Here is a 23,535-nt window from a genome sequence, read left to right as displayed (position 1 = left end):
AGGGCACCGTTGCCCCTATCCATGTCAAACATTGCACACACACTCCTTGGCTGGCAAACCACAACCTCCGCCCCTGATTTCTCACATGCCCCTCTTCTAGCGCCACCATCAGGTTGCTTATCGCCCGATTAGATAGATAGATAGATACAGTAGATACCTTTATTATCCCAAGGGGGAAATTATACTCGTATATATATTCTTTTAACTCAAATCTTTGCTTCTGGGGGGTCCCTGGAAAAAAATATTTTGAGATGGGGGTCTGCGGTCAAATACATTATATACATAATTCTAGGGGTCCTTGACATTAAAAACACCACGATAAAGAAGAAAAAAATAACATTTTAAACACCACGATAAAGAAGAAAAAACTAACATTTTAGAAGACATTTTTAGCTATTTCTCAGGTCCAAAAGCATATAATCAATAAGAAAGTAAAACGAAAAGTAAAATGCATTTAAAATGGTGTGAAATTGGGCAAAAGGTTCCTGGCCTTTCAAAAGGGCCTGCCTCACTAATGTGTTTAGGTAAGGTGTTCCCCAATTTGGGAGCATAATAAAGCAGCATCTGCAACAACAACACGAGTGGGCAGGGTTCTGCATATCTAGCAAGCCTGCAGAGGATCTAAAGGCATGGGAAGGAACAAAAAACAACAGGGTGTCTGTGTGATGTAGGCCGGCCCTAACCCGTTGAGAGCTTTATAAACAAGTAGACTTTAAAATAGGACTCTGGACGACACAGGGAGCCAGAGTGTAGTCTAGCTAAGACTCAAGTGATGCGTTCTCTCTTTTTTTGTTTTTGTTTTTGTTAGCAGTCTAGCAGCAGAGTTTGCTGTATGTACCCTTTCAATGAACCTTTTAGGAAGGTCCAGAAAAGTGCTTTGCCGCAGCCCAACCTACTTGAGATAAAAGCATGAATTAGGCATATAGTTTGTCAGCATCTTGCTGAGTTAGGAATGGTTGTACTTTGGCAATATTTCTAAGATGAAAGAATGCTGTTTTGGTCACTTGATTTATATTGATATAACCCCTGAGCTTGTTACTTCTGGTTTGATGGAGGGAGTTAGGTTGTCAATTAAAGAGCTCATCCTTTTTTGCTTTGGGTCAAACAAATACGATTTGTGTCTTATCCCCAATTAATTTGAGAACGTTATTACTCATTCATGTATTGATTGCAGACAGACAGGCAGTGTGGGAGCTTAAGGAATATGCATAGTTTAGTTCAATAGATACAGAATAATGTTGGTTAAATTGTGAGAGTGTCTCTCTCCTGTTCAATCATTGTCCTCACCATCATCAAACCTGTAAAGTAAACAGGTCGGAAAATGTAAACAATAAAATAAAGATAGTTTGACAGGGCTCTTCAATCTACTGTTAGAATTGAAACAATCTGGTTCATTTAATGTAAGTAGTTGAATATACATTTATTTTCTTATTTCAGAGCTAAACCTTGTTTTAGTTACATCAAGCTTGTTTTGCAAGACATTTACCATGAATAATTTATTGGATGTCAGCGTAATCCCCGTTTTCCCTTCTTGAATGACAAAATACAGAGAGCACGTCAGTGTTGAATCTCTTTAGTTGTGGTTCAACAGGCCAAGGATAACTCTCCAATGTTTGTGGAGTTAAAACAAAGGGGTTTTCACTTCAATTCAGTACAAAATGCTGAATATTTGAAGTTGCTGTTCCATCGCAACAATGATACAAGGACCATGCGAAAAAGGTAAAGTTATTTTCATAATCCTTGTTTGTTCATGTGATTAGATGCAAAGTGGCTTATATTCGCATTCATGCATCCATTGCAAAACACAACGGTGCTGAAAATTGACAGCTAACTAGCCAGCAAGAAGAAACATTATAGGTCTACATATGAACTGAGGATTATGTTCGGCTGGATAAAGTACACAGTAAAATCCTCAGTGTTTGTGAGTGTATGAATGGAACTGAATGGGCATATCATTTGCATTGACTCACTTGTGAACCATCTTTACCAAACATATTGTATGGTCATCTGAATAGAAAGGCATATAAAAAGCTACTTTACATCCTGATGCGTTGGCTACAGAGATTTCTTTTCATGTCTGTCGTACAGTCCATAAAACGTGCATATGCATACTGTATGTAAATGTGCAACAAAACATTTTTTTTGTGTACAGTATGTTTGCCTCATAGCTGGTGTTCTATTAGTGTAAAGCATGTTTTTTTCGTTGTTTTTTTTACCCCACAATTTTTGTAACCCATTTTTTTCAACCGGTGTCAATTGTCTAATGTAATCCTGGGCACTACACTCCCTCTGCCAACCTGGGAGAGCAACGGACTGACCTCATGCTTCCTTCTATGCATGAGGAGTCCAAGCCGCTTCTTTTCACCTGACAGGGGGAGAGGAGAGAACACGCCCCCAGCGCCCCCAGCTGGAATCAAACCCGAAACCTTCTAGCTGTGAGGCAACTGCGCTACCGACTGTGCCACCGTGCCCATAATCTATCTGTCGGCATAACAGGTACAAAGACAGAGCGGGTACAACGGGTACTCTGACAATGGGTACAACATGGTATTACAAAGATAAGTAATCAGTAATAAGTAATAATTTGACAATTTAACCCTTTCAGTGCCACCTTTTCACCACTAGAGGGCGCCCAATGGCCATAGAATCCACCATAGACAAGCGTTGTATATGCACAAGCCGTGCGCAGCCATGACGCGCCTGAACACTTTCCTTTGTGCATGAACAAGGACAGGATGAAGTTAGCTTGAAGTTAGCTATTGGCTACCAAGCATTTTAGAAGCCCTATTTTCGGCGATTTAGCCATGATTAAACCTTGCACACCTCATGGATATGCATGGAACAGAGAAAATGAGCTCTAAAGATCCTGGATTGCATTGGAGTGGATGGTAAATATCGGCGGCGCGACGCTCTCGCGGGCCGTGTAAACAGATGACGGCCGGCGGCCCGGCTCAAAAAAAAAAAAAAAAAAGCCAAAAAAAAAAGCCGAACTAGTTCGGGATAGGCACCCAGGAGGGTCCAAATTATCCCGAACTAGTTCGGGATAGGCATAATAAGAGTTAAGCTGAGGACTGTCAGGGGTCTTCATTGTTTTGAGTACAAGGACCCCTTAGTTGAGAGAGAGAAGAAGCAGGGATCCCCTCTACATATTGTATAAATGTGTGATCCAGATTTTCATCGATTTCACAGATTCATAGACTTGTTTGAAAGCACTGTATGTTCTTGGTCTGCTCTTTTTTTTACCTCTTTTTACCTCTTGGCTAAAGTAAAGAGAGTGTACAAATCAGGGGTGTAATGATTAACCAATACGAATCAGAAACCAGTTTTAACATTATTGTTGCAACCACATCAATATGCAGACCCCATGATCGATCTAAATCCTGAAGTTACAAATCAGTTGTCTGACGCTTTTAGCTGTTACTATTGACCGAGCTGCTGTGGAAGACTGTCTGATCTAAGTCATTACTGTCAAAATAATAATGACCACCTCTAGCGATAAATCTTGTTTCGTGTTGACCTTTTTTATGAGAGCGCTGCAGGGTAAACAAACAATGCAGACACTATTTACAGCGTACCAATAAATTTAAAATCTAAAGTTTGAAAGACGTTTGGGTTTTATAAGGAAGGAAAATTGGACAAACTTCTGGCCATTTGTAGAGCAGTAATTAAGCGGCAGCTGATGCGGGTGAGGAGGAATCGAGGGATGTTGATACAACAAGCAAGTACACGCAGAGATTCGATTTTTTCCAGCCACAACTCGGCAAGGACAACTGTAATCACATCATCTCCAGCCCGTCTTGTACTTTAGCTAGTTTAGAAAGTAAAGAAGAAAGACATGGGATATTCAAAAGTATGTTTGCTGAAACAAACCCTCCAACAACCCCCCCGCTCATTCACTCAACACCTATTTTTTATAATTCACAGCTAAAGCCTAATTTATATTCCCTACTACAACAGTGTCCACTTGCCAAAAAAGAACAGATCTACAATATAAGCTCACAATGCCTGTTGTTAGTTTGTAGATCTGTTATTTTTTGGCAAGAGATACCCTTGTGCTTTATCTGTCCGCTTTTGAATGTATTTCTGTGTATTCTTTGACTGCTGGTACAACACACTGTTTACTGTCATTGTCTACTGACTATGCACTGAATTGGATACTGTTTACTGACTGCACAGTATGTATGCACAGTGCATTTAATCTTACACACATTTTTTGACAGTTTTCAAAATGTATAGAACTGTCTCATTTAAATGTTATAGTGTAAATGTTGATGTAAATGTATCTACATTATGTATCTGACCATTTCATAAGGGAGAGACGAACAGTTCTGTGTTAACTCATACAGTGCCATCCGGCCACAAGGGGTGCTAGAGTGCCAGAAATTTCTCCATTGACCTTCTTTATAGCTTTCGTCGACCCTCTCCCAACTGCCTTGTGTTTTCACTCCAGTCAATGCTATGGGTATCGAGAGGAGGAAGCTAGCTGACACGTAGCCAAAATGCTAACCCCTTTAGAAGCCCGATCTAAAGCTATTTCAGCCGCAAAAAACTTTCTCTTTGGGTCTGGGGACACAATCCGGAGAAAATCCTGTCTAAAGATGTGATTTATTATTGGAGTGGGCGGCGCGATTTGGCCGTTAGCGCGAATACGGCCCGTGGATGGCCGAGTCTAAGTCCCGGCCAAGGATGGACGTCTAGACCGGGGCTTCATTGAGGCCTCCGATAAAATAATTCATTTTATTAAATATCCCGGACATGTTCGGGATAGGCACCCTGGAATACGTCGCGCCGCCTACAATGAACATTGGGTGAACATTTGGGGGGGTCTAAACTTTATTTTAAACCATTTTCAATGGAATAAATCGTTGGAGCATCTAGCGTCTCTCGTTGGTGAGCGCTGGGCGAGCCGGGACCACCCACGTTGCTCCAAGCAGCTCGGGGTAAGTAAAATAGCAAATAAAAAATTGTTTTTGATCCCGAATATCCCGAACATGTTCGGGATAGGCACTTAAAGGGTTAAGTACATTGAATTGCATTATTGTTGAAATGTGCTATTTTGTGCTAAAACTGCCTTTCCTTGCAGCACCTTTAACATCTCTGTCACAAGACAGATTATGACTGCACAGTGAATTGAAAATAATCAACAATTGTGATTCTACATTTACAGTTATGTTATAGTGAAACAATAAATTCAAGTACCTGATTTGGTCAGCTGTTGCACCTTCTCCTAACCAAGGATTAATAACCAGAACACTGTACAACCCATCTATCCAACAATCACATGACTGTAAGTAAAGAAAGATGTGGTGCTAAAGATATTGAGAACATTTTTAAACATCCCTTTTCACCAAAACAATAATGATCATTAACACGATGACTGCCAGGGGCCACAAGAGGCCGCTAAAGTGCCAGACTCGCTATAACATCCGGGTACCCAGGCAGAAGTGCATTGGGATTTCACTGTGAACAGTGTTATGAACGTGAACCGGATGAAGAGAGCTAACAGTTAGCTATCGTTTTATTTTTTAAGCCCGATTTGAGGCTATTTAGCCGCAAAAAAAAAAAAATCGCTGCCATAGGAACACAGTTCAGAGAAAAAGGTCTCTAAAGATGTGAGAATGTATTGGATTAGGCAGCGCGATGCGGCGGCGTTACCCGATTACGGGCCGGTGGAAAGAGCTCGCGGTTTTCGGCCTGGATCAAAATTTAGACGGGGGCTTCGTCGAGGCCTCCGATTATTTAATTCATTTTATTAAAGAAACCGGAATTGTTCGGTTTTGGTACCTCGGATACGTCGCGCAAAAATAGAGTTTTTTTGGGGGGGCTCTAAACTTTATTCTAAACCATTTTCAATGGAATAAATCGTCGGAACACGTAGAATGGCTCGTTGGAAAGCGATGGACGAGCCAGGACCACCCACGTCTCTACAAGCAGCTCAGGGTAAGTAAAATAGCAAAGAAAATATTGTATTGGATTGAAAAAAAGAACCGAAATTGTTCGGTTTTAGCACTAAAAGAGTTAATACATGTAATTAAATGTACTAATCTTGAATGCATAATAATCACAATTATGATTTTAGCCATAATCTGGGTTTACAGAAGGACTTTGGGAATAGTAGTCAGAGCTTACATCAGAACCCAGACCCTAGAAACTGGTGCTGACAAAAACTGCAGCCAGTGGCTTTGGTTCAAAAGAAAGGATTTTAGTTTTGGTCCAAAGTGCAGAACTCCATTTTATGAGTTCATTGCACAGCTGAAATGGGAGGCAGAAATAGGTGGACAAGGAGGTCTGAAGAAGAGCCATCTGGCTCTAACCGTTAAAGTAAAAACCATATACTGGGAACAGCAAAATTGGTATGCAGACTTTTTTTTTCTCTTTTTATTATGGACAAACTGGACATACCACATGATTTCACTACCTTCTGGTATTGTTTGGAAACTGGTCGCTATCAAAATTCAGTTTCTAAATTGCTGGATAGGCCGTTTCAAAGCGGAGGGGTCACACATCCCATTAGCCTCTAGCTAAAAATCAATGTCATGGTCATTAGGTGCTGTGGACTAAATGTCCCCTTAGGTAAGGAGTGCAAATAGATGTAACATACATGAGGCCAGATAAAACCCTAATCAAAAATGCTGCTTTCACCAACCTATTACTTTTCATTTACCACAGGGGTCTTCAACAGGGGGTCTGAGACCCCTAGGGGGTCCTCGGAGTTACTATAGGGGGTCCTCCAAATCTTTGTGTGATAGAAACGTTTTTTTTTTTCTCCTTTTTTTATATTAACAACTTGAGCCCTAGCGTCCATATTCTGAGAACTTTAGCCAAAAATAGCCGATCTACAAGCTCACAATGCCTCGCAGCAAGAGCTTTGGTGTAGAGGGGAAAAAAAGCAGACTAAGTACAGAGTGAAAGGTCAAGTTTTTTTTAAGTATTGACGGTTCAAGTGGTTAAATATCTGAAAACACAAATTGATATGAATCCAAAATACACAGATGATTGTGCTGTCAAACGATGAAACTATATGGAATCTATGAAAAGGTTGTGGGGGTCCCTGCTTCATTTCTCTCTAAACTAACGGCCGGACTACACCAAAAAATGCGTGCATACGCGCGTACTGTCCGTGAAGACGCTCGCGTATGCGTAAACGCTCCAGGCTACACCAAGGAGTGAGTATATGTGAGGAAGACCAGATAGTCTGTGTACAAAACGCATACGCCTGCTTAAAAAATAGAACCGATCCTATTTTTAGGGAATGCGTATCCGTGGTTCACGCTATCCGTACGCCTGGTGTAGCCGGCTGAATTGATATATATTGGATCTATCCAAAACGCGCATACGCGCGCGCGCCCCGCATACGCACGCGCGCCCCGCATACGCACGCATACGCACTGACGTGCGCGAAACGGCTTGGTGTAGTCCGGCCATTAGGGGTCATTGGCCTGAAAAAGTTGAAGACCCCTGATTTACCATCTAATCTAGGTTTTTACCGTAGGTCAGTGGGTTACATACTGTAGCTGATGATGACTGTGCACGACTCAAGTGTGTGGTGTACATACATGACTGAATGTTTAACTTGGTTGCAAGGTGTAAACTAGTGGTTCCCAAACATGCAAATTTCAAGGTTTCCCCTTAACTCTGACAGCATACAAATGGAACCAAATGGACACGTTATGTCAATTTAGTTCCATTCACACACACACACACACACACACACACACACACACACACACACACACACACACACACACTATAGTTCCTGAAAGAGGAAAGGGAAAATAGCCGATCAACAAGCTCACAATGATTTATTTTGGAACTCCAAACAACATGGCCTCACACCCCCCTCAAGGGGGCCCCGAGCCCCAGGTTGGGAAACACATTGTGTAAAACTAACAAATTACAAAATCATTGTCAGTGTGTTCATATCAGTGCCTACATTACGTGCCAGCCGAGCCCAGGCTTTGACCAAAAATGTGTAAGATGGGTCTATAGAATTATCGCACAGGCAACAGTTTTACACTTTACAGACGTATTGATCTGAAATGGTTCAAGGAACAAAGTCAATGACAAGTTATTTTCCTGCTGTTAGACAAATTACAAACTTAGAAAAACTTAGTTTTTGGAGTTTTCATTGCTGAAGACAGCTATTCTGGCCTAGCTCATTCATTCTTAACACACAGGCAAAGCATAAAGCAAAGACGAATTATCTAAAGACGAGTTCTCAACATTAGGCCAGGGGACCCCCCAGGGGTCCTTCCGGGAGTCCCCACTCCCCAGCCAAATGATTGAAAGTTATGAACCAAATGGACCTTTATGCTGCGTTCACACTGGCAGTGACAAAAGATAAAAAGCTATAAAGCGACACATTTGCTTGTTGATGTCAAGCATGCTTCTGACTGGCCTGTCACTGGCTTCCATTGAACATGAATAAAACTGTAGCTTTGTATCTGCCAATGTGATTATTAACTCATCGTCTGACCAAATAGTCTTTTCACAGATTTCTTGGGTTGCCCCACAGCGCCAATAAATACAAAAATATTCTGTGAGTACTTGAAAAGGTAAGGAAAAACGAAAATTGATGCCAGTGGTTAGTGAGTTAGTGGGTTAAGGGTGAACGTACAAATGTTCCATTTGTACACTTTCAGAGTTACGTATATTGACATGATTGATTTTACAAAGTAGTGATACAAAATACCAGGGTCTGTGGCCTGATGCACATCAAACTGGGTTAAAAAGTTAAAAGGTTTAAGATTCACTGATCTAAAAGACAGTCCAACCGCTGTTACTGTACTGTATGTACGGTAGCACAGGGTGAGATACTACTACCCTGCCATTGCTGGGGGGTAAAGACCAAACTGTCCACACACGGATCAAAGACCTTCCAGACAGCACAGCTTGGATTTTGCTGTCATCTTTGCCCAGTGGGACAGATGAGTGTAGTTGGGATGAAAGGGATAAAACCACTTTTTCACTGTTTTTCCTCGCTGTCGTTTTGACAAAGGAAACAGAACCACAAGCAATCTTGAATATAGAATTATAGGCCTCATGATTGATTGATTGATTGATTGATTGGGTTCTTTATTGACAAATTGCATGTACAGAACAGTAGTCTACAATTGATTACAAAAGCACACGCCACAGTCAAAAGGATAAACACAATAATGCTTGAGAGCTTATTCTGTTGTGTTCCTTCGAATTGTGTAAGGTTAAAGATGAGGTGGGTACTTGGGGAAAAACTACAATATAATGAAAAAACAATGTAGTCAAATGTATCAAATACAATGATACACTTCAGTTGCATTAACTCATCTGGTGCCGATCCCGAACTAGTTCGGCTTTATTTCAATCCAATACAATCTTTTTTTTATTAATTCACTTACCCCGAGCTGCTTGTAGAGTCGTGGGTGGTCCTGGCTCGCTAGCCGCTAGCCAGTTAGCCATTCTACTCTGTCCGACGATATATTCCATTAAAAATGGTTTAAATGGCTCAAAACATTTTTGAGCTCCCCAATGTTCACCCGATGTTCGGCGCCGCTTCCGATGAGTACACGAGTGTGCCGATCCCGAAGTAGTTCGGCTTTATTTAATTAAATGAATAAAATGATAAGAGGCCTTCTGAAGCCTGGCTTGATTTTTGTAGCTACTAGCCGAAAGCTAACAACGTCCCGGCCGGCCGTAATTTGCGAACGCAATCGCCAATCTCCGCCTAATCCAATGAAGGACCGCATCTTTAAAGGCTTATATCTCTTTTTTGTGTTTTTGGAAAGCGGCGCGAGGTTTATTTACGGCGAAATCGCCCAAAAATGATCTTTTAGATGACAAAATGGGAATAGCCATTCTGTTAGCATCTTCATCCGGGACATTTCCATGCAGTGCATCAACGTGAGCACGTCAGGTCCTGGAAGCTGAAGTCCTGGAAGCTAAAGCGCTCGCCTATGAGAGATGCGCTGGCATTCTTTGGCCCCTAGAGGGCGCTGGCACGCAAAGAGTTAATAACACAAGTAGGATCAGCAAGCCTGGGTGCTACAGTAGCCAGTGCATTTATTTTTTTTATAATTGAGCTTGCCTCCAAATATAAAGTTTACCTTGGTTCATAGTTCTACTTCTAGTGTCTTGTAGGCATATGTTGTTGCGTCTTTACATTTATTTACACTCCTTTTTATACTGAAGGTCGAGGCCGCACCATGTCTTGGCCATCTTTTACAAAGTCTAAAAATGGAAGTATCTCATTGTTGAAATCTCATCATCTGACAGGTAAGAACCACTCACTACAAAACAGTCAAAACAGTCCTGTCAATTATCCATGATAAAGAATACTGTGTGAAAGCTTTTCCACAGGCTAAGTAAGCAGTACTGTCTGTATCAAAAGCCATACGGCTTAGACTATGGAACCGTTCTCACCTGTCAACCACCAAGGGTGTTGAAAGAGCGCTGAGCCCTGTTACCATGTCAGTCTTGACAACATAGGCATTATCACTTAATGACAATGCCTACACTGCGGTTACACTGGCACTATCTATCTATAAATGCGACAAATCTCTGTCTGTTTGTTTGTTTGTAATCCACGTATCTCGAGAACCGTTCGTCCCACCGGCTTCAGATTCGGCACGCGCGTTCCCCGCCGCCGCGCGGAGTGCAGTGCAGGGCCTCGACCCGACCTGACTCACGGTTTTCCGAAACCGGCGCAAAACGTTCGGAATCTCCTTATGCGGAGCTGATTGTTGACATCAGGCTGTTCCGGAGGAAATCGGCGCAAGCGCTGACTCATTGTGACATCACTTCATAAAAGGCTGTGACATCACGTACGCCACATGAGTCAACAAAAAATCTCTGTGAATGTGTATGTATGTATGTGAATCTCGAGAACCGTTCTTCCCACCGGCACACGCTTTCTCCAGATATAGGCATAAAATGAATCCCCGAATGCGGAGCTGATGTCTGACATCAGAGTTTTCCGCAACCGGTACTGTGTGTGCAGAGATCTCCATATATGGGCATAAGGGGACAAAGGCAAACAGATGGTCAAAACGGGTCCTATGACAACAGGTATATTGGGGTTTGCATTAAAGGGTGGGGACAAAGGCTAACATATGGTCAAAACGGGTCCTATGACAACAGGTATATTGGGGTTTGCATTAAAGGATGGGGCATTCATGGGGTCCGCTCCAAAAAAGAAAATAAAAGAGACAAAAACAAACATAAGACAAGCGACAAAGCGTGGGACTGGGAGGATGACTTGAATGATGCAGATTTAAGCAGGCTGTGTATTCTGCTTAAAGAAGAAACAAACAAAAAGCGACAGAGATCTCATATATGGGCATAAAATGGACGCAGATAAACAGATATCTCCATATACGGGCATAAAGGGACACAGACGGACAGATACAGAGATCTCCATATATGGGCATAAAATGGACACAAATAGACAGATATCTCCATATATGGGCATATGGGCATAAAATGGACCCAGAACTATATCTGCAGTGATCTCCATATATGGACATAAAATGGACGCCGACAGACAGACAGATACAGATATCTCCATATATGGGCATAAATGGACACAGGCAAACAGATGGTCAAAACGGGTTCTATGACAACAGGTATAATGGGGTTTGCATTAAAGGGCGGGGGATTCATTGCAGAGATCTCCATATATGGGCATAAGGGGACAAAGGCAAACAGATGGTCAAAACGGGTCCTATGACAACAGGTATATTGGGGTTTGCATTAAAGGGTGGGGACAAAGGCTAACAGATGGTCAAAACGGGTCCTATGACAACAGGTATATTGGGGTTTGCATTAAAGGATGGGGCATTCATGGGGTCCGCTCCAAAAAAGAAAATAAAAGAGACAAAAACAAACATAAGACAAGCGACAAAGCGTGGGACTGGGAGGATGACTTGAATGATGCAGATTTAAGCAGGCTGTGTATTCTGCTTAAAGAAGAAACAAACAAAAAGCGACAGAGATCTCATATATGGGCATAAAATGGACGCAGATAAACAGATATCTCCATATACGGGCATAAAGGGACACAGACGGACAGATACAGAGATCTCCATATATGGGCATAAAATGGACACAAATAGACAGATATCTCCATATATGGGCATATGGGCATAAAATGGACCCAGAACTATATCTGCAGTGATCTCCATATATGGACATAAAATGGACGCCGACAGACAGACAGATACAGATATCTCCATATATGGGCATAAATGGACACAGGCAAACAGATGGTCAAAACGGGTTCTATGACAACAGGTATAATGGGGTTTGCATTAAAGGGCGGGGGATTCATTCCCTATTTACATCGTTCCCGAGGGGCCCAGCTTCTAGTACACTTAAATGTTTGATAACTGCTGCAAACTGATGTCTTTTACTTGCACAAGAGACTTGTACAGATACAAATATCCAAAGGAGTGGGGAATACATTATTATTATTATTAATATTATTATTATTATTTATAATATAATACTCTTTTTTATTTCTTTTTTTGAGCATGCAACTTGTGTAGATTTGATGATGTTGTCCTGTTATCCAAGTTCTTCCCTTTGTTTCTTTCTCTATTATATGATGCTAGGGTGGCCTTCCTACATGAAGGCCCCCCCATACTGGCCCAGGCCCCACACAACACTGTAATTCTCATCCATACCCTGTACCCTCCAAGTCCCCCCACCTCCATACCCCCCCCCCCCCCCCCCCTTCACAAGAGACAATTGCACAACTGGTGTGCCGCGAGGAGGCGAATGGATAAACACCAGACGGCGAACGCCTAGTAAGATAAGATGATAATATTTTGCAACTGCAAATCATTGGATAATAATTTCATCCACTTCTTTTACACCTGCAAACTTGTGGCAGTGACAATAAACTTGAAGTTCAAGCCAAAGACGGTATGCTCAATTTCACCACTGTGCTTACAATACGATTACATCTTTATATTACAAAAGAGTAAGTGATCTACTTCCGGGTCATGTATCGCTAACTTAAATACCAAACCACTTGGCCAAGATGTACTACATATGTACTAAATATAGCTTAAAAATTCAAACACCCATGTCACCTTTGCAAGATGTCGTTTCCAAACCTCTGTATACAGTTGTATTCGTTATTACCCTCATATTTTGCCACTGTATAAAATAGTCCGCCGGTCAAATATGTCCGACCGGAAACGTGCGCTGCGGCACAATAGTTCCGCCACAATAGTCCCCCCCCAAATTTTTTTTTTTTTAACGTTTTTTTTTTTTTTTTTACTTTTTTTTTGGACTTTTTTTTTTTTAATTTAAAAAAAACAATTTTTTTTAACTAGATGTGAGCGGCCCGAAGGGCCGCGACCCTCTAGTATAATACGATTGTATAAAGGAATGAAGGAAAGTAATGTAGGGCTCTTACATTTGTATCACAATAGTATAAAGGAATGAAGGAAGGTTATGGAGGGCTCTTGATTTTGTATCACCTGCTAGACGTCTGTAACAGAGGGGTGAAATAATGTAATTCTCGGCTCTGTTTGGCAGAGTGTGTGCAGCTAGTAGGCTACTGTATATGAAATACTGTGAATGTATGTCAAGTAAAAGCTACAACACCCAAGTTTTGGTTTGGCATTGCCCAGACTGAGAAATTAACTGTATGTAGTTGGAATAGTGGAGCCATATTTAAACTAACCCAGTTGCTAATACATATTACAAGTTGGAAGTCAATCTTCTGAATGGCAATGTTCCTCAGAAACATTGCCATTCAGAAGATTTACTTCCATTATTCTAAATGGAGGTGTCACCTAAACTAAACTTAACCCTAACCTCAATGGAGGTGTCACCTAAACCTAACCTTAACCCTAACCTGTTTCCAAGTGGGGGTGTTTCTGAATGGAGGTGTTTCTAAGTGGGGGTGTTTCTGAATGGAGGTCCGCCCCAGCCTAACGAATGTGCACTTTTCACTCGAAAGATTTCAGCTAACAGGAAGAAACCTAAAATACAAACAAAGTAAGTAAAATAATTGCTCATAACAACCACACCAGGGGTCTAATGAAGTACTGTCAACCACAGACACATGGAAAACCTAAATATGGCACCACCTCTATGCTAGCCGTCCCTAGAGGTTAGGCTGCTCCGTCAGGCTGCTCCGTACATGACCTACAGTAGCAGTTTGAACCGACCACCCACTATTGCTAGCGGGCAAAAATGTTTGCATCATGTACATATGCATATGGCAACGGTTATAGTACAGCCAGTGCACACTGTACAGTGCATCCAACCAAATAGCATTCCAAATCAAAATCAAATGATTACTTAACGGCAAGAGAAGAAATAGTGTCTTAATGGTCTTCCGCAAAGTTACCTGAATAGCTTAATTCTACTACAAGTTTCTGGAACTCTTTTATAAGTAAGTGAGACCATCACTGCCGCCATTATTTACAGCTTTTCAAAGTTTTGGAAAATGTTGCCTATACATGCTCAAATTAGGTATGTCAGGTGAAAGTGGTTAAATGAGGAGGAGAGGAGGTGGTAGGCCTATATAATTATATCACAGCTGGTGTTCGCACAATGCAAATACAGTAGCAAAGCAATGACTGTTTCCAGTTAACAATAAGATTAACCCACTAATTATGGTTGCCAACTAAAGTAAAATATATCATGTGTAGCACAGCAGTGGATAATTGTTATTGTACAACACAAAACTTAAATGTGTTACTATGGGGAATTCCAATTCAACCGTGTTATCTGGTCGAATGTTTTCTTGAATAACTACTGGAAGTGTAGAAAACATTTCAGTTCACTGGCACTTGTGAATTCTGAAATAATTTTAAATTGAAACAACTTTGGACAACTGCTGCGCTTTTATTTCCACCATTACAAGGAACATGTGCTAAAAATTAAATTGAGGTTTTCCACAAGGGAACGGAAAAGGGCCTTGACAACTCAATTTACACTTTTCTGTAGTTGTACAGCCTTTAGCAATAATAATTGCTTCCACTTTATGTTACGATCAGTAAACTGTACTGTATCTGCTGTCTTGCCTGTCCTTTATTTGCAGTATACTTTGGTTCTTCAACCAACGATTCCCATAACCAACTCACAAAAGTTCTGTAAGTATCAAACTTGTCGACAATATCGCAAACACTGAAAACAGAAATGCCAAGGTCTCTTGAGATGCCCTTAAAGTATTGTGTTTGGTTTCAATAATAGAGCAATAAATAAATGTTACATCCTCAGACAGAATTCTTTTCATTCACTATTATCACAAAGAAGCAGGAAGGAAAGTTTTCTCACTTTACAATGTCGAATTGGTACATGTACCGAAGGCTAGTCCATGTGCCTGAAAGCTTCTTAGAGACAAACATAATTATGTTTGTGTGTAAACAACCTCTTCTCACCAAACAAATTAATTTAATAGCCCCCAAAATAATCGTTCAAAACGGTGCCAATAATTATGCTGTGACAAATCTTCAATTGTGTAGCTCCTTCATTTTCCTTATTATATAGTATATTACAGTAAGAAGTTGAGCTTTGATAGCAAACTGTCTATACTCATAATGAAGGCTGAGAGCTGATTCATTTTGGTTGAGAATGCTTTATCACGGTGAAGGCATACAGTATTTACGTGCTTTAGTAATTATCTTGAATATAATTGAAATATTGAAAAAGAAAATACTGTATCAGTGACGTCAGTACGTGCGCATCCCGCGTCTCTGACGCATTCACGTTGCCTAGAGACGCATTCACGTCAGTGTTCTGGGGTCCCACGGACGCATCGCCTCCATTGGAGTCCACGTGAAAATAATTTACCACGTCGCGAAAAGAAATATATTTTAAAAAGTCCACAGACGCCACCATTGTTCATGGGTGAAGGCATGCTACTGTACCCTACGTTAACACAAATGAAATCCGCGTAGAAAGTCTTAAAACAGACGATAGAACTAACGACAGTGTGTGTTTGGAATCCACCGACGCTATTGTGTGCTCCTTGCATGGTCACAGAATTCAATGGGTGCCTTAGTTTTAGCGTAGCACCGGGCCGCTCTCTGACCATAGTGGCACAGCGTGTTAGGTGATACACCAAGAAGGGTTCCCCCACCGAACGTGGGTTTGGCTTGTCGAGCCTGTTATCGGGTAAGCGTCACGTCATGGGCTGCTATAGCGGCCGGGGGCCGGGAGGTACAATGTGTCATCGATAGTTGTGTGCTTTGGAAGTGCATGGGTGCCGCGGAACAACGGTGGAACGCGTGAAACACTAAAAAGTTTGGTTACCTTTTGGAAAAGACAAGGGGAGAGCTAAATACAATGGCTATATGCAGCACGGTTGTTACATCATGCTCGGGAGGGAACACTGTCTTCGACAATGCAGACGGAGCCAGGCACTTGTCCATAGTGCATCACATAAGACCCAAGTGCAATCAATAACTTTGCACGTCTGCGACTAGCTCTGGTCCATAGCGTTAGTGGAGTTCTCCTCCACTAACGCTATGGACCAGAGCTAGTCTGAGACGAGTTGAAACAACTCCAACGCGGGCTGTTGAAGCAGCGCGACACCCGTTCTCTACCCACAGTATGTGGTGCTTGAAAATATGAATGATTCCATCGATAATAATCCGTTTGGGACACTCAAAATCACTGCCATAGAGTTATAATGTATCGCTCCGTGCGAATGAATCCGTAGCGTTGCCAGCGCGACTTCTGAGTCTACCGAAAATAGCAGATGTACAAGATCACAACGCGGTGCGAGCAGACACGGTTTGAGCTTGTTGATTGGGTATTTTTTTGTTGCGTAACACCGTCTTACTATGCATTATAAATTACACTGTTAAAGAGACGGTACACATTTAGTTTCTTCAAATATTTTCCAAAAATAAAAAGGTTGACTTGCCTTCTGTCTGTTAAAGTACTGTATTTGAAGGCCCTGGTCAAATGTATTTAATTGAAAAAATAGATATGCATTTACTGTAAAAAAAAAAAAAAAAAAAAAGGAGAGACATGGAAATGTTAGCCTATAGTTTATAGTATAGTTTTACAGTAGGCTATTATTATTAATTCATGAATAGTACTGTAATTATATATATATATATATATTAGTGTCTCATGTCTTTCCACAAAATAACAGAAAAAAGCTCAATAGTGGGCTCGATAAAAGCCCGGCTCGATAAGCAACAGCGATAAAGTGCTCATTATCAATAAAAATTAACGAGCTCCATCCCTAGTGCTTCTTCATCTCAAGGTACTATTATAGTTTAATTGTTTCATTCGTTTTTGTATGTATTTTGTAAGATAAACAATGTAAATAACCATATAATAACCAATTCAAGTTAAATGCTGCACTTTGTCAAAAATGACATGACGCGTTGAATTTTTGTGGGACCCATAAAATATCCCTGGGACTCATCCGAAAGACCCTCCTTGGGTCCCGGGACTCATTACATTAAAAACCTATTAACATCACTGCTGTATGTCAATCCCTGGCATAATGGTATAGGCATTTGAAGCCAAAACACACGTCTTGTCTTGTCTAGGGATGTTAACATTGAAGTGACAATCAATTCATTGTTAATGACAATTTCATTGATTTAATTTTAAATGAAACATAATTTAAGTGCCCTTTTCTTTCTTACTTACCTTTCACTTTACTTTTTATTTAACCAGGGTAAAGTGGGCCCTGCTGCTGCATAGCTACACACCTGGGAGCTGTCTAGTACAACCACAGTTTTAAATTGTTCGTCACTGAGCAGCTCCACTGGAGCAGTTTTTGGGTTAGATGCCTTGCTCGGGGGCAGTTTTACTGTCACCTTTCCCATTTCAAGAGAGATTATGTTAATGCTGCGATAATGCTTTTATTCTGTTGAAGTAACCCATAATATTCTATTTCATATTCTATTGGATTCCATATACAATTTGTGTTATAGTGTACAATAAATCTTTAATCATATGACATGCATGTTGTATTGTGTAAAGCTATATCTACGAAGCTAGATATAGATACCTAGCTACCTAGCTTTTTATTTTTATAAATATATACACCTTTAAATATCCTGAGATAAATGCAAGTTCTCAGGAAAAGGCAATATACCCGGCCCTAATGACCTTCCACTTTTCTGTTCTTTGAAGCCCCATGTTAATGTTAGAAGCTATTGTGCAAAGAGTCATTCTTAATTTACTAAAGTTGTGTTCTGTCATCTTCATTATGTATCAGTGCTGGTAAATCACATCTCTGTCCACTGCAATTATTCTTTCTCTCTGCCCTCTCTAAGATCAGGCCACAATCATATCACAATTATATGAAACTTGGCATTAATTAAATAAAATGTCCTTTGACCAGAACATTGTGTACAATCCATCTCTCTATGTACATTAGACTCACAGAGGAACGAGAAAAAGGGCTCCTCTGAGCACAGGTCTCCGCCAGGTCAATTGTTCGGAATTCACAAATCAGGATGGAATATGAGAAATCTGACGGATCGGTCTTGATCACTTGACTATAGAGATGATGTGTACCGATTCGTGTGATGTTTTGACAATTATAAATTAAAAATAAATTGTTTTTGTGTGCAAAAAATAGCCAATCAAACAGATCTGATTTGCGTGAAATTTGGATAAAATCTGAAGGAGTCACATAAATCTTTTCTTGGCCTCTAGGGAGTGCGCATAAAATTTATCTTCACAGATCGGTGCAGTTATAGGTAAAAACACGAATCGGCCGGTTATGGCATCACCATGAAGTTGCATTTATTCCTCAGCCGAGTGTGTGCAACATTTCACGGAAATCGCACGCTGTGTTCATGATTTGATGCATTTTGTCCAAAACGGAGCACTCCTGCAAATTCGGAAGCCAATCTTCCGAATCTGTAGGAGTACTGTAAAAAAAAATGTTTTGCAAAACTCTGCCTCCTGGTGGCCCATGTGAAAAGGATCGACACACGGATGGACAGGGTGCAAAACATAGTCTCGGCCATGCCTTTCGGCCTGGCGGAGACAACAATAACATCACAGAGACAAAAACATATATACAATATTTGACCACTGAACATCCTGAAGCCCTAGCATATCCACCTTCTGGGGTGATAAACATTTGCCAAAAATAGCATCTACATCTACAAGCTCACAACGTGACAAACAAACATTAATTAATTAACTTATACAACCATGTTAGTGCTGTCAAGTCTATGAAGCTATCTATGGAACTATACAGTACATATAAACTACTGTATGCAATAGGGGTCCCTTCCCTTCATCTCTCTGGCCTGAACAAAAATAATAATTTGAAGACCCCTGATCGAGGAAAGTAATATGGATTTGGGATTCATCATTCATAAATGGAAATAAAATTACTCGCAGGCAAACTTGATTGGAATCGCAGGCAAACTTGATTGGGATATCCTTCAGTGTTGGTAAAGTTAATTTAAAAAGTAACATTACTCACTGTCAAGGATTTATGTACTTGTTTATGTACTGGAATGCACCTTCAGCATGATGCTTCATGCGTGCATGTGAACTGATAAATTGCGTCTCATTTTGAAGGTTAAGCACTGAAAAATGTTCCTACGGGGACAAGTTTACAGAAGGTTCATTAGTCAACTCACAACAAAATGAAATGTTTAGACTAACATGAATAGTTTTGTCATGTTGAGGATCAACATGATGATATGAATATGAAAACATTATCAATGACAGCGCACCGCGTCTGGCAAACATAACATTATTGGTGACAGCGCACCGTGTCTGCCAAATATGACAACATTCTTGTTGACAGCTCAACTTGATAAATATGAAAAATTACTGTTGACAGCGCAGCTTGACAAATGTGAAAATATGATTGACACACCGTGAATTAATCAACCCACCTAAATTTGTAAATGACCTTACCGTAAACACCTCAACCAGATTTCCTCAGTTGTGTGCTCCAGGAGCACTGCACTCCAGCTTGTTACTACCGTACTTCAATTATATAAAATATATTACGTTTTATTAATCCCTAAATAAAGTAATTCATTACTTTGATGGCCATTTTCCTTTAAATCGCGCTGATTCTGGGGAACCTACAAAGGGCATTTTTTTAAATATTTTTTTGTTTTGTTTTGTTATTCTGTTATGATCACCTGGTAGAGTAGAACGTAGTTGTATTTAACACATCGGATGCCCACGTGGTGTCTACAAGTCAATTTCTTTGATGTCGCTGGAGGCCCACGACGCGTTTGACGCGTTGTACAGTAAACTATACTGTACTGTAGCTACTGCACTTGGCTACCGCGGTGATGAAACAAACTCCATTTCCCAACATGCAGCGCGCAATTACATCACCCGGACGTGCTGTGTGTCTCGTTGACTTCCTGTTTAGCGGCTGCACAAAAATGCTGTTTTCTCCGGATTCTCTTCCTTTTTTCATTTTTTTCTCAAAACGGCAGCCTCTTCTACATGCCGTAACACAAACACTGTGGCTTAGAAATGATAAAAAACGGTCCTGACTGAAAGAAAAGATTTTCGCGAAATAAACAGGACATACTCGGATTACATTTACTCGGATTACTTTTCTCGCCAGTACTCTCACCGGTAGGTAAAATGACGCGTTTGACGCGTTGCCATGGGCACCAGCAAATTAAGACATCAAAACCACGTGGGCGTCCGATGTGTTAATATGACGCTGCCTTGAGCCAGAATTGTCTTCGGGGCTAAGTAATACAGGTATGCACAGTCAGAGGCACATCCTGTATATAGCCTATCCAGACTAGAGTGACTTACACGGTGCAAGATCGAGATTGATGATGTGGAGTCTAAAGAGGTGAGTTTTCAGACTATGGCAGAAGATGGGAGTGAGTCTGCAGCCCTGACTGATGGGGCGAGTCAGGAAGAGTCTAGGTCGCTCACAGAGTTTGTCAGGGTGTGATAGGGACACGAGGACGAGCGACAGACCTGTATTTCCTAAATATTGCTTTCAAAGTATTGTGCAAACTGCGTCCTTTCCAGAGCTTTGAAGAGGGAATAGTAGCCTATAACTTTGTAACAAAAGTATGTCATTGATTAGTAATGTTAATATTATTACTCACAATGAGTCTACTACTCTTTAATGCAAAATATAGAATTATTACAGCAATGTGCTACAATTACTCTCAACTCTACAAATCTAATTGAACCCTAGTATCCCTATTCTTTTTTTTGGCAAAAGATCTACAAGCTCACGACAAGCCACCATGCATTTTGAGCACATGATGTGTGCATCATCACATCACTGAGTGCATCATTGAGCTTGTAACACTATTTTCGGCGAAGACGGTATAGTATAAAGCCCTTAGGAATCTGGTCACCTAAGTGTATAGGGTTTACGTGGTTAAATTCTTTTGAGCGTGGTGTGCCGGCGGCGGTGGCTGACTTAATGTTGTGTTGACCACATAATTGCAACATTCCAGGTTGTGGCCAGAGACCGCCATGTCATTCCCCCCTCTGCAAAGAACGAAAGAAAAAACTCCTCCTCTCTGACTCAATTGTTCATCTAACACGTTTAAGCTTTGCGGGCCTCACTCCCATGCCGTACCACCGATCCGACCAAGATGTCCGAGTCATAATGTCTGGGGCTTTGTTCAGAGTACCCGTTGTACCACCCCTGCGTCACCCCTGCAAAATAAAGAATGTGCAGACCAGTCGAGTGCTCCAGTTTTTTATTTGGGTAGTCATTCCTAAAGTGCCCAGGTATTATTCTCTCTGACGCAATGTGTGTCCTTGTTGAGCACCAACGAGCCCTTCTACCTACTGTTGGCTGAAGAGCACAGACTTCTCCTTTACCCATTGTACCCATCTGTCTTCTTCTTTCGTGTATCATCGTCCTTGATGATTGGTTCACGACATTTCATTTCACAAGATTTCTTGTTACTTGAGGCCATGGGGAAGGCTGTCGTCTTCTTCCCCTTGCTGACGTTGGCTTAGGCAGGGTTTGAACCACTCACCTTCCGAATGAAGGGCATGTGCACTAACCACTACACCGTCGTCTGTGTCTCTTTTATGGCCATACTGTATATGGAGATCTCTTTATCTGTCTGTCTCCCTGTGTACCTTATGATCTGTATCTGTCAGTCCTTGTCCCTTTTATGCCCATACAGTATATGGAGATCACTGATGTCATCAGTATATGCCCATGCCTATATATATTGGCACGCCCATGTATCTGGGTATCTGGGTATCAGTTGGATCGGATCGGCATTTTTGGACACCCGCATATCCGAACGACTCAATAGCAGGTACCGCACTCCCTCGAATTAAGTTGGTCGGTCCCATATACAGTATGCACAGGGCCACATATGGGCATAGCCGTCAAATCTGTGGCCCTGCCTGGACAACCAGGTCTCTGACTTAGACATGGTTATGTCTAAGTCATAGTGACATGCCTATGTGGGTGTATCAGGTTTGTTTATGGTATGTCTCAAAATGCTTAACATATAAGAATTCACAACACAACAGTTTCCTCTGCCTCAAGTTAAGTATGAGTGACAACCAGATTCTTTAACCTTTATCTTGTTTTTTTGTACAGTATGCACCTTTTATTCTCTCTTGTCTACTGTATCCGAGAATTAATAAAGTTTGCCAACTTTGAGAAGTGGGTTGGACGTGACTGCTCACCCACCACAATGGTTGAGAACTCTGCCAAACTTTGAGTATTAGAAATCAAAGACAAATAGGGTTAGGAAAGTATGAGAACAACTACCGGCACATTCACTCACAGAAAAGTACACACAGACAGGCAGGGCACAATAAATAACACAATATGTTTTTCATTTAGAAAGCTTTTGTTACCTTGGACAAGGATGTGCACAGAAGTGGTTCTCGGTCGACTGCTTGTCTGGACAGCGCAGACATATAGGCCTTCGTCTGTCATGTCCACGTTTTCAATCTTGATGGTAAACTCGTCCTGATTGAGGGTCACCAGACTCACTCTGGGATCCACTGACCATTTGTCTTCCCCAGCGTAGAGTATACTTGACCGGTTTAGCCAGGCTGTGTGTGTAACAACATCCCCCTGTGCGCACCTGTACAGTAAAGGCGGAAAAAAGAACATGTTACAACTTGTTCTTGATATTCCTGATCGACACTGGCTGCGTTTACATGGGCAGGTATATTCTGCTTGTATTCAGAATGACGTCTCATTCAGAATAGAAATGTAAACACCTCAGAATGGAATAGAATATTTCATTCCATTCCGGCGCTATCATTCCTGCCGACGCTACGTTATCGTTGTCGTTGTTGTGGATCAAAGCGACCGCTTGTTCCACCCCGCGCCGCACGGCGAGCGCTCCGGTTCTCGATCTAACTGATTCTCGATCTAGCCGTGACAGATATATATATATATTGTCCATGTAACCGTAGCCATTGTGTGTTCGGACCTAATTTCGCAAACCGCTAAACCGATCAGTACCAAATCACTTGTGCACACTACCAGTAGACCACAGAAGTACATCCACAAATGTCTCACATACGTTTATTTATTTTAGTAATAATAATTTTATAAATTAAGTCAAATGTTGATATGATCGGGCTGAAGCCGAAGTCGTCATACAGTAG

The 23,535-nt window shown here is 41.2% G+C and overlaps 1 protein-coding gene across 2 annotated transcripts in view; it reads right to left on the bottom strand.

The window, feature by feature from the left end:
• ntm (neurotrimin) overlaps window positions 1-23,535 on the bottom strand; it is a gene marked incomplete at both ends in the record, with an annotated part of 482,453 nt that overhangs the window by 38,322 nt on the left and 420,596 nt on the right. For both annotated transcript variants that reach the window (XM_080748934.1, XM_080748933.1), the window contains one exon: window positions 22,771-23,003. In XM_080748934.1, the coding sequence (XP_080605060.1) occupies window positions 22,771-23,003 (233 nt within the window). The remainder of the gene's footprint in view (window positions 1-22,770; window positions 23,004-23,535) is intronic.

The sequence above is a fragment of the Nannobrachium achirus genome (genome assembly GCF_963921795.1).
Source record: "Nannobrachium achirus genome assembly, chromosome: 19".
NCBI classification, from domain to species: Eukaryota; Metazoa; Chordata; class Actinopteri; order Myctophiformes; family Myctophidae; genus Nannobrachium; species Nannobrachium achirus.
The sequence above is the reverse complement of the archived record's forward strand: the minus strand, read 5'-3'. Positions and strand labels throughout refer to the sequence as shown.